Below are 12,558 nucleotides of genomic sequence, written 5' to 3' on the forward strand. Positions count from 1 at the left end.
TATTATAATTATTTTTGCCTATTAGTTTATTCTCTCATGTCACAGCTGCCTTCATCTGTTCCTCTGCTCCTTCAGGCCTCTTGTATGGCTTCATGGGATCTGTTTAACAGCATTTTCTATCCAATCACACTTCACTTCACTTTATCAATGTAAGATTAGCCTGGTTAAAATACATGAAAGAGTGTTCTCGAAACGTGTGATCGTAGTATTGATTCAGCCTTAAAATTCTTCAAACACTTCTCGAAACACAGTATAAAAAAAGACCTGAAGTAAAATGATAAAACTGTAACCTGCTTACTTTGGTTGACTGGAGCGTCCTCAAATGTCTCCCTTACTGTAGAGATACATTGACGATGTGTACAGGAGTTACACCTGGACTCCTATCAACGGCACAGATTACAGGTGGGCAGTTACAATGTCAGGAATTACAAGTAATAATCAGCTGTGGCCTGATGAGGACTGAACTCATTCTTGTGTCTCCCTGTTGGGGTGCCGCCACCTGCAGTCTTGGTCTGGTATTACCCCCCTACAACGAATACTTTATCCAGGCCGACCTGAGAGATGTGATGCTGCAGCTCCAGTGTGAGTACACAGAGAGGCAGAGCTGTCGAGACTCTGTTTTATAAGATGTAACACAAAACTAACATCACGCTGTGCCTTTGTTACAGATATGCAGTCGCTCCTGCCCAGCTCCTTTGAATCCTCAGGACACGTGTTTCTGGCTCCCAGGTGACTACCATCTCTCTTTATATTTCTCAATCTGTTAGTGAAGGAAACGTTTTCAGTATTTATGTCCTCTTTTTCTCCAGGGAATACTGCAAACGTCTGCATCTTTCTGACAACAACACTCAGTTTTTGCAGAACTTCCTCTCGCTCATGCTGGACATTTCTCCAGAATCTGATGAGTGTGAGTGCGTTAACAGCATTATTAGAAATATTTGCCACTGCTGCAGATAATATAATATAATAATAAATGTAATGATATAACGTTGATAGTATACTTCTATATGTCTGTTTTGTTTCAGGTGATCAAGACCTCATCCACAACCTGATTTTGGATTCTCGGATTATCGGGCAGCTGGCCTCTCGTGTTTGGAAGGATAAGGACCTAAATTCGTGAGTCAACTTGTTGTTTTTGTTTTACACAACATCCTCAACAACATCGTAAATAAAAAAAACTTTGTGCAAATTAACAGCAATCCGCTTTAATGATACCACAGTTGTAACAAATAGAGCTGGCTGATTAAAAAGTAATTGTTACAGGTACGGCTTCCTGGCTGTCTTTGCATCCACTGACGGAGGAATAACACGTGTTTTCCCCAATATGTGAGTAAAACTAATGCACTTACTAGAGCAGAGCCATATTTAGTAATCTCACAAATAGTACTGGTACCTCTATGTTTGTAAAACAACGTTTGTAATGCTTTGTGTTGTGTTTGTACAGAGCTGCTGAGTTATGGGATGAAGATCCCGAACCCTTCAATTCTAATTATTATAGACGGAGCCTCGACAACAAAGGCTACATGTTCAGAGCTCCATCCAGATCCTGTGAGTAACTGTGCAAACACATCTTCATGTGGCTATCAAGATGTTTAAGATAGCACTGGATGAAATACTGCTATGTATATGTGAAAGGGGTCCCTTATTTCATTTCATTATGATGATGAACCCACAGATAGTTATAATCCATCTAAGCAGATTCCTTTATCACTGCAGAGCTTTATAGGATCTCAAAGCTCATTGTTCGGGTTTTACGGCTTTGTTGTTTCGGTTCACTGTCAGAGTATCGTCACAGGAAGTAGCTCTAAAAACCCACCATACACTGTTCAGCACCAATCGTAAAACTGACAAGGTCAATCCTAGCTAGTGAACATAGTGGAGAATTTAGCAGTTTGAGAGTCGTATGTTTCTCTCTGGAGTTGGTGGAGAGCAATAGAAAGCTGAAAGAGAGTGAATAACATTGCAATAAATGAAGGATATTGCTCCATAATTGGTCAATTTGTGAATTAACTGTTTGCAAACAAATGCACCATATTACTAAATCATTTTGTTTGTGAACAGCATTGGATGACCCTGTAAGTGCAGAAAATGGCACCATTGGAATTCTGGTTAGTTCGGCCGTGGAGGTTAATTTAGGAGGCAAACTGCTCAAACCTTCAGGTAAGAGAAATGCTGTTATGCGTAAGAATTAATGTGTCAAGTGCGATTCCCAGGAGTTATTTTATCTAAAACATGTCTTCAGATGTTTTAACTACCTCTGTTTTGTACTCTTCTCACCAAAACACGGCTTCTTGCTCTCTTGTGCTGATCCTGTGGATGCTGTGACTCAGTGGTCGGGGTGAAGCTGGACTTGGAGGCGTGGGTGGACAAGTTCAAGATCCTGGCCAGCAACGTCTCAGACAGTCGACAGGGCTCACACAAGGTACAGCGCCGGGCCGCTAAATACTAATCACTCATTACTGAGTAAGACTGGATTTACTGCAAATAAGGTGCCGTTAATGTCTCATTATACGTTTTGTGTGGACAGTGTGGACCATCCAGAAGCTGTGAGATGGACTGTGAAGTGAACACTGACGTAAGAAGGATTTATAGATTGTAGCAGGCAACTGGCCACAATTGCATTATTCAGAGGTTAAAGATGTTCTTAAATATATACTCTTGTGATTATTTATTTGGTCTGTTGCTTCAAAGAAACTTTGTGAACAGTTAATAAACCAGTTTTATTCTGTTTTGATATTGAATTAATAGAAAACTTGTGTGTACAAAAAGTGTAACTATATTATCACTTTATATCATTTACATTGGCTTGTTTTGACAGTGAGTATGGCATGCTTAATTAACAACCAAATAAAACGACTCATGGTCATTTCATTAATTAAAGATCGTGTCAACTTGTATCTTGAGGTTGTCTGTGCTGTTGCTGCTCAGTCATAAAGTAAAACGTTAAACAACTTCTCACTTGATATACACTGTGCCGTGTTGTTTGTAGGACCTCCTCTGTTATCTTGTTGATGATGGTGGATTCCTGGTTATGTCTAATCAAAGGGATCATTGGAAAAAGGTATGTCTTTGTGTGTTAATGTGCTTTGTCTTTAATACTGTAGGATGTGGGACATGTACTACTTTTAGAAGAAAGAGGATAGTATCTTTTACTATGTTTTAACAATGAGGCAAAACTAAAAAGTTTGAAACTCTGAACATGTTTTGTGAGTTTATTTTTTTCAACCTAACTGTTGTGAATGGTGTTGTGGTTATTTCATGTTTTACATCATATTCACTATGTTTTCTTGTGTTGAAAATTGTTATTACATTTAATTTAGCTGACGCTTTTATCCAAAGTGACTTACAATAAGTGTATTCAGGTTACAGGTTTATTTTCGACAAAATTAATTTGAATTCCCTTTGCTTCATAGCAGTTAAATTCAGTTGTGGGATAGTCAAGAAAGTAACAAGTCGAAAACTTGAACAGAGTTTATGTTAAGCCACCATGTGGCGCTGTTTCTCTTATGTTCTTTTATTGTGTGTCTCTGTAACTGTCTTTCTCTTTTCCTTTATTTATCACAGATCGGTCTATTCTTCGGTGATGTTGACCCTTACCTGATGCATGCACTCTACAACAACTCCATCTTCAATCGCCGTCAGTCATTCCACTACCAGTCTGCATGTGAACCAGTCAGCAGCAGCCATACTGGTGCAGCACCGAGGGGCATCTTTGTGGTAAGACACCACCTGTAGATTTCAGATTCAGGAACAATTTATAATGCTTTGAGTTGGTGGAAAGCTCTTATCTGTTCTCACTGTGGCTACACTGTTTCTGTAGCCCTCCATTGCTGACATCCTCAGCTTGGCCTGGTGGACATCAACGGTGGCATGGTGAGATTTTGTGTACTGCAAATTAAATGACACCACGTGCTGAGGACACCACAGCAGTAGCTGTGACACGTTCAATGGTATTTATTAATGTTTACAGATTGTATTTCATTTAGTGCAATGCAAACACTTTTTTAGGTCTGTGACCCAGCAGCTGCTATATGGACTCGCCTACAACAGCTGGCTCTACCAAGGTGGATTCGTGCATCCTCACACATTCTTGTGTGCACATGAATATATGTGCGATTACTTTGTTTTTATGTGAAAAATTATACAAATTGGATTAAAAAAGGCCCAGTTAGTTCTTATTTTTTGTCTCAAACTTCTGTTACCATAAACACGTTCTGAGCTTTTATTAAGTGTGTTCTTGCAACAACACCGTTTAGACATGCGTGTACATAATACCTGGGGAAAAATCTATTTAAACCATTTTTTTCCGGTTTACAACATTTTAGTCTCAATTCAAAAAAACAAAATAAACTTTAAAAATGATATAAAATGACATAAAGTGTTCAACTGTTGTGTTCTAGATGATCTCCTGGTTGAAGGTTTTGAAACAAGGGAAAGCAGCTGTGTGACCATCCAAAGCCAGTTCTACTTTACAAACACCACCAACTCCTACAGCGTGCTGCAGGACTGTGGAAACTGCTCACGGTGTGTATTTCTGGAGAGTCAGCAGAATGTCTTTGTGCTCTCATACCTGCACTGTACGTAGTGTATAAGCTTGGCTCAGTATCCATCACTGTCTCCCACAGCCTTTTCCACGCAAAGCGGATAGAAAATACCAACCTCCTCTTTGTGGTCGCTGAGACGCTCCCCTGCAGCTCATGTGAGATAGAGAGATTGACGCAGATCAAGACAGAGTGTATCCTTTTCATGCTCACACACTATGTGGTGCTTCCATTTGTGCTGAAGATGGACATCTTTTCAATCGTGTTGGGCAGGTATGTTACTGTAACCACCCTTAACTAAAAACAAACAGTTCAGGAGGAGAATCCATGCGAAGTACTGAGCAACGCACGATATCGCAAAGGTCCGACATCCTGCTTTGACTACAGTGCCTTAGTAAGTACATATACTATAAATTCAGCATTATAATTGTGCCTCAGTCCTGAGTGTGCAATGTGCCATTTTTGGCACAGATTTTTTTTTAACACATAAGCTGTATTTCATAGGAATACATTGTAACAGAAAAATATATATAAAAATACGATTTTTAACAGACATAAAAAATCTCCTCTCTATGTCACTTCTCTGTACACTCACACATCTTTATGAAATTTTAGTTCAATACATGATCATGAATTAGTCTCGACCTAGCTAACTTGGTCTGAAGCTAGCTAATCTCTCCAGATATACAGTAGATATCTGAGCTAATTATCTAACTACACTGCCAAAGTATTATTCATTAATGTAGTTAATACAAAAATACAACTGTGCCACTAAAACAGACTACATTTACAAGCATGCTATAAGGTAGTGAACAGTAAATAATGCTACTAGAATTTCATGAATGATCATAATACTGTGTAGCTATGAATTATAAAAGCAACTAGACTACTTAGCGACTGCTAATTTGGCAGAAGAAACTACCTAACAAGTTACGTCCACAATGACTTAACAGTAGTGTTGGTCAGCTGTGTGGGGGCGAGAAAGGAGCTTGAGTTTGAACTTCTCTCTTTTTGCTCTCTACTTGAATTCATGATACAAGTATTTCTGTCACTTTCTATGTGAACAACACCATGAACGCCTGAAAATATGCCACATTATCCCCATATTTCCACAAAAGCACATCCTTCGTCTGTATTACTACTCATTCCACATTTCAGTGTGCTATTAACCCTTTTGATTTCACACACTCTACACACAAGTTGATTTTAGGCAGTTTTTGGCAGTAATTGTGAGATATTTCATGACAATTATTTTCATGAAAAACTATAATGTATAAGCTCACAAAATATCTGTTTTTGATTTCCTAATTTTCTCTGTTAGAAATGTCACATTGAACACTTAGAAATAAGGCACACATTCCATTCAGTATTTGATGAACAAGTGATGAATAATTTGCTTTGGAAAAATAGTATTGAGTGTTAACTCTTGTTGCAGGAAAACACGTCTGAGTGTGGACGAGGTTGTGCACTGCAGTCCTCTATAGGAGTCCTTCTCTTTATCCAGCTTATACTGCCTCTTTTCCATCTCTGACACGTGCAAACACTCTAACTGACATCTTTCATCTCTTTGGGTTCAGGCTCGGATCTACTGAAGGTCACATCAGATATTTTTTGATGTACAAACGACACTTAGTGCATTTGTGCTTGAAAAAAATGTGTGGAACAGCTCTTAGTGTTTAATTGCCTTATTGCTTATGCATTTGTTGGTGTTTCAGGGCTTGCTTGAGTGCAAATTATAGAATGTGTCGAGTGTGCATGCTACTTAAACTAAGACCAGCATGTTTAAATTTTTTGCACACATGCTCAGCTACGTAAGCAACCACCAAAAAGTCAGGAAGGCAGCTGCACTTTTAACGGCCAATTGGTGATCACCCTCCAAGAACAGACGTCAATCGTAATTTGAGGTTTGATTGTAGTGGTGAAATTAAAAAAGATCTAAAACTCAGTTAAACTTATTTCCTTTGTGGTAAATAGACAGTGGTGGGAAGAAGTATTTAAGTTGTTCTGACGTTGTTCTCGATACCATAAAACTCATGCAGTCAAGATTTTACTTCAATAAAAGTAGAGAAGAGGTTTTTAAGCAACAAACTTAAAAATATTTTTTGGATGGAAGAATGGGTTCGATCAGTGTTGTCTCTACATATCATGCAGTATATTATCAGGTTATTATTACTGATGTATTAAACATCCATTTTAATGTTGTAGCTTGCCAAGATGAAGCCCATTTTGACTTTTTACTGGTGCGTAGTTTTATCTATCACAATTATTTTTAAAACTCAGCATAGGGTTTCAATGTAAAATGTTCAAATGAAAAGTAATTACAGCTGTCAGATAAATGTAGTGGAGTAACAAGTACACTATTTCCCTCTACGATATAGTTGAGTTGGAAGTATCAAAGGTGCTCTGTGGAGTTTTCTTGCAAGCAAAGTTTCTGTTTACAATCAATGTTTCTTACCAAAATAAATTGTGTGTATTCTCGAGGTCTAAAAAATGTGTTGAATGCACTTCCTGCCTCATAAAACATTTTGATAAATCTTTTGAAAATGTTGCAATCGCTTCGTTTACATGCGTGTTTACTTGTTTCGCGGTCACAGAATTTTCTGGCGTATTGCAACATTTCTTGGCGCGTCACTGCCACCTGTAGATCAGTGGAATAGCGTAAAACTATTGGCAGGACTGTGTATGTCATGTACACTACAGCACCAAAACATGGACCCACTACAAACATATTGCTCCATAGTGCTACTATTGGTCTAAAACTACACAGGGTACCTTTAATAAAGTATCAAAACATGGAATTACAAGCAACATCAGCAATGCACCCGAGCTAACCAATGAGAGCTCCAGGATTGGTTGAGTACATCTTTGTGGAGAGAGTAGTTTGAGTTTTAAGATCTTTCTTTGTCATTATCTGATTCCATGTTGAACATCTCTGGATTTATTCATATGACTTTTCAGCTGTAGGCTTTACAGCGTGTGTTTGGGATCGCTCATTAGATGAAGCTCATCTTTAATTAATTATCTGTTTATCTGGATTTACCAAACAACTTCTGGCTACAGCTATCCAAGGCATTTACACAACTTTACACTGTGCACACCACACAGAAAGCTAACTGCTACAGCAGGAACATTAAAATAGATAGACAGAATATACAGAGCTCAGACGGTGATGCTTCCAAAAAATATCATGCTTTTTTGGCTTTGTGAAATTGAAAATAAATCATCTCCGCCAGTTTTTCTTTTTAAATCCCGCTCTAGTAAATATGTTTGCACATATGTCTGCGCCTTCAGCATTTTTTACATGGTAGTAGATCCGGGCCTTGACCTCTCATTCACTTCAGTGTCTTTCAATCCTACTCTGACCTTTTGCAAATATTTTCAGTACTATAAATGATATCATGCATGACATGACCCAGAATGATTTTCTTCTGCCGTCTCAATTACGCCCTGTTTTTTTTAAGTATTATTTGTTCCCCTGAAAAAATGTTTTCTCAGAGCACTTGAGAAAAGTCAGTATGAGGAAAATTACCAGTGTTAGACCTTTAGCCTGATATTGTGATTTTAAAACCAAAGTAGTTTCATCCATATGAGGATTGTTAAAGTCAAGGTTTGTTGAAATGCTTCCAGAGGTACTTGTTATGATCTATCACTTGATAAGAATTGTTAAAGGATGTAAAATCAAACTAAAAACAAACCAAATTATCAAATTTTAACAGCTATAGTTGTAAATCCTCCAAACCACTGCATGGTTCAATGCAATAATGTCATGATAATCTGATTTTAGCAGTTATTATCATTGCGATTAATGTATAATCAAATTTAGATTTTAAGTAGTTCTTAGAGCACAGAACATGCGCAGACGTCAGTGTGTGATTTTTAAACATCATATATTTGATGGATGGGATGCTCTCTGTCCATTTTTTTGTATCTTGTATCGCCACTATTTGTCAAACCTGAATTTATGCACTTATGTATGCTTCTGTATGGGGAATGTAGCTTCCGAACAGCTTTCGATGTTATCAATATGTTATTGGTATGTGAGGTTTTTTGACCCTCTGTTGAGATTCCCCTGATGTCTTGTTCAAAGTGATGATTTACTGTGGCGAATATTTTATATTTTATCATGCGTACCTTGTCACAGCATTGATATCTGATTCAACCTTTTACTAAATTATGAAGCTGTAAAATTAAGTAATTTATTCCCAATTAAATGTTAGCCCAGTACTGTATGTATGGGAATATTGCTTGAGTTTAGTACCAACGTTTGGCACCAAAGGTCTTTTAGATTGTGCAATATATTTTATTCATGTCAGGATTAATACTCTTTTTGTGCAGATGTATTATTAAGGTCATGATAAAAAAAATGATACACAAAAACATAAATTAGGACCACAAGCCTAATCTCTTATTCTGTCAATTATTTTTTCAATTAATAAGTTGTTTTGACTCTAAAATGTCAAAACGAACCGACAGTTTGAAACCTCAAAATATTCCTTTTAAAGTGATGTATAGAGCAGAAAAGTGCACAAGCTGGAACAAGCAAATTACTGTTATTTTCACTGTTGATTTTCAAAATAGTTGCAAATAAATTTTCTCTTGATCGCCTAGTCAGCTTATTGACTAACAAGTCCAGCTACATAATATTTTATCTATAAAGCTCTTGTATGCCTTACTTTAAGTTCAAAGAGTGAGCAGGATGTCCAGTAGCCTTTCAGGCTCACTTGTCTGTTGCTTAAATCGGCAGACATGGCTACAGCATATGTAGTGTCAAAACACATTATATGTGTTATTTAGTGCTGTCATTTATTTTTTAAACTGCTTTTTGGCAAATATACATGTTTTTTTTTATAAAATAAAATAAACAAGGTAGTTTAATTTGTTAAAAAATAAATAAAATGACATTCATAAAGGTTTAACTGTATGTGTCTTACTGCATAATGGACCACAATTGACTCTATTTAAGATTAGCACAAAGCACAAATCCTGCTGCTATGTACACTGTTTAGTTATGTATTGTAGTGAGGTCTTTGAAATGTCGTCTGAGGAGTTATGCATGATAAAATCCTGAAACCATGTTCTCACAGTGATTCATCAGTCCCTGGTATCTTTTTTGTGTGTTTGATCATTTGATCTGGTTATAGAGTTAATGGGGATATCTTTAAAAAGCTTTTTTTGTCAAAATATTTGTAAAATGTTGTTTATCTCTGTCTGCCTGGTGTTCCACCCTGCAGTGCCTTGTTGCACTCATTTTGAATGGCAGGAACCTTCGGCTCTTAGATGTTTTGACGTTCATCCTGCAGGGCCAAACGAAAGACACACTTGGGGTTCAAGGGTCGCAATGGTTCAGCCCTAAATGGACTTCTTTGTCAGGGAACACAACAAATGCTCTTCATGAACTTATGAAGCATTTTAAAGGAGCACAGTACAGTTGTGAAAGAGCACAACAGAAGTGTTACAAGCAACTGGCCTTCCCCCTGCCTTCTCGTGGACAGATGTTTGTCAAAGCAACGAGAACGAACCCCGCTGCCCTTCTATGTGTCGTTTATCTCTACACTGTGGTTCAGCCTCGAATCAAAGCACAGACACTGTCCATTTTCGTAGATTAACTTTGTCCCACATGCACACTGTTTATTCTATATTTGAAGCCTGTCGGAAACATGTAATTTTCCATTAGTACTGAATGAAATGAGTGAATGTTTATGTACAGTAATACTTACTGTTGTGCTTCTCTGCCGTACCCGAGCATGGTGGGAACCAGGAGAAGCAGATTCAAGCTCAACACTGTTCGGAGACCTCAGCAAAACCACTGCTTCCAAAAGAGTATTAAGTATTAATAAGGTCATATTGCATTATTCAAACAACACTGTTGTACACTGAAGGAAATACATTTTATGGAACTCTTTATAGCCTACAATATATTACTGCTGTTGAGGTCAGTGTTGTAGTTTCGTTTTGAGTTACCGGTATTAATTTGCATGATATTTTGAACAATTTAAAAATGTGTGTACATAGTCTGATGGATATTTTACATTCCTGTCCACATTTAACTCTCCATTGCTGTGTGGAGAAGTGAGGGCGCCCCCTGCGGATATGTGGGGTGATGTGGAGGCCTCAGTGCTCTTTACTGTGTGTAACTGAATGAAGCTGAAAGTTTGACTTCAGTGAAGCCTACAATAACTGTCAGTGTTTGCAATTAAGTTTTTGCAGCAAGTAAAAGCACAGAGAAGTTATGAGCAACTTACTGCCTGATTAAACTTTTGACATTTCTTTAAGAAAAAACAAAGATGGAGAAGATGTATGCATTTAAAGGCTGTTATAACATACAAATAAGGCAGTGGCATGTGTGGGGACACCCTTTTATTAATTCACTTTGTTTATAAAATCAATGTTGCTTATTTAATTAATTTATGTACTATTTTATTTCTTTATTTATTTGGATATTGTGGAAAAATGTAAACATGAAGGAATTGAATGTGTTTGAAGCTTGTGTGGTCTCACTAAGCCGTTTACAAGAAAATTGCAAAACAGACAAAAACTAATACATACATACATACATGCATACATACATACATGTTCATGTCTATTTTATTTACTGAGTATCAAAATCAGAAGAATGTTAATGTTTTTTGCTGTAATTTTGCTTTTCCTTTTGCTGACGTTGTTTACGTGGGACAGTTTCCTCTCTTTGTGCCAGTCTCTAATGCCACCTCATTTTTGTACAGACAATGCTAAGCAGTCAGCAGAAGATGAAGGCTAAATTTGTAAAGATTTTGTCAGTCACATTACAAAAATGGATATTTAAATGTTTATATCTTTGGTCATTAAATGCTGTTGATATTTTTCACTTCAGCTTGGATTCCTTATTGTTCTTGTCTAATCTATTTGTCATTAAAATATCATCTAAAAAATTGACCAGTCATATGTAAAAAAAAAAAAAAAAAGATAGAATAATTCCACTGCATCATCCAAACCGCACGGTCGCTGGAGCCAATCCCAGCTGACATTGGGATTCATCCTGGAGAGGATGACAGTTTATCACAGGACACACACAGAGACAAATCAGTTGTGTGACATTCTACATAATAATAGTTTATCTGTGGATGTTTAGTCAGGCTTTAGAAAGCATCATAGCACAGAGACAGCACCGGGGAATATTACTATTTACCACCTAATGACATCAGATAAAGGATTCATCTTTGTACTTGTCTTGTTAGACCTTAGTGCTAAACTAATATAAAAACCTGGATGACCTGCAACTTTCTAATGTTAAACTCAGACAAAACAAAAGTTATTTTACTCGGACCAGAACATCTCTCCAGTTGATCCAGAATGCTGCAGCTCGTGTACTAACAACAGCTAAGAAAATAAATCCTATTACTCCCACTGGCTCCCTGCAAAATCCAGAATCAAATATAAAATCCTTCTCCTCAACTACAAAGCCTTAATTGGTGATGCACCATCATATCTTAAAGAGCTTATAGTGCCATATTACCCTACTCATGAGTTGTTCTAAAGTAAGCTATTTTGTTTGCTAACTCTGCAGTTTAATATAGATGTGAGATTGAAAAGATATTGAACTTTTACGTGTTCACTTTACATTGCAGTGAACTATATCACTTTGATTTCGAGAGAGCAGCTCTTCCATTATCTAATGCAGAGAGGCTCTGTATCAGCTGTCAAAGATTGAAACATGAGTATTGAGAGGCATCACGAGGACCAGAAAAGAAATCCAAGAGTTGAGCAGGTTATGTGGCGATCCTTTGCATTTGTTCATAATGTCAGTCAGTAAAGATATCAAGCACTAAGCTGAGGTCTTCAAAGGAAAGATGATAGGCTGCTGGCTACTTCCACAGACACAAACAGCTCTCTGCGGGAGTAGTGGGATGTTTTAGGTCCTCTGATTTACTAAACCAACAACCCTGTCCATGCCAGCTGGTTTGAATGGTATTGTTTTGATTAATGATACCTTGTATCCAGCAGGCATTGTGACTCATTGTGTGGCTTAAAGACAAATACA

General features: G+C 37.3%; 1 protein-coding gene across 2 annotated transcripts in view; it reads left to right on the forward strand.

The window, feature by feature from the left end:
* The window catches only part of LOC137796058 (voltage-dependent calcium channel subunit alpha-2/delta-2-like), a 35,393-nt gene extending 24,008 nt beyond the window's left edge, over window positions 1–11,385 (forward strand). For both annotated transcript variants that reach the window (XM_068593700.1, XM_068593701.1), the window contains 18 exons: window positions 341–402; window positions 506–582; window positions 669–729; window positions 810–907; window positions 1,026–1,116; window positions 1,264–1,326; window positions 1,445–1,548; window positions 2,062–2,160; window positions 2,331–2,422; window positions 2,528–2,575; window positions 2,990–3,061; window positions 3,565–3,717; window positions 3,821–3,873; window positions 4,009–4,064; window positions 4,401–4,524; window positions 4,626–4,735; window positions 4,853–4,935; window positions 5,977–11,385. In XM_068593700.1, the coding sequence (XP_068449801.1) occupies window positions 341–402; window positions 506–582; window positions 669–729; window positions 810–907; window positions 1,026–1,116; window positions 1,264–1,326; window positions 1,445–1,548; window positions 2,062–2,160; window positions 2,331–2,422; window positions 2,528–2,575; window positions 2,990–3,061; window positions 3,565–3,717; window positions 3,821–3,873; window positions 4,009–4,064; window positions 4,401–4,524; window positions 4,626–4,735; window positions 4,853–4,935; window positions 5,977–6,072 (1,542 nt within the window). In that variant the 3' untranslated portion in view covers window positions 6,073–11,385. The remainder of the gene's footprint in view (window positions 1–340; window positions 403–505; window positions 583–668; window positions 730–809; window positions 908–1,025; window positions 1,117–1,263; window positions 1,327–1,444; window positions 1,549–2,061; window positions 2,161–2,330; window positions 2,423–2,527; window positions 2,576–2,989; window positions 3,062–3,564; window positions 3,718–3,820; window positions 3,874–4,008; window positions 4,065–4,400; window positions 4,525–4,625; window positions 4,736–4,852; window positions 4,936–5,976) is intronic.
* The last annotated feature ends 1,173 nt before the right edge of the window (window positions 11,386–12,558 follow it).

This window comes from Clinocottus analis, unplaced genomic scaffold (assembly GCF_023055335.1).
Source record: "Clinocottus analis isolate CAN_PGR_092001 unplaced genomic scaffold, fCliAna1.0.p SCAF_3, whole genome shotgun sequence".
In the NCBI taxonomy this organism is placed as follows: domain Eukaryota; kingdom Metazoa; phylum Chordata; class Actinopteri; order Perciformes; family Cottidae; genus Clinocottus; species Clinocottus analis.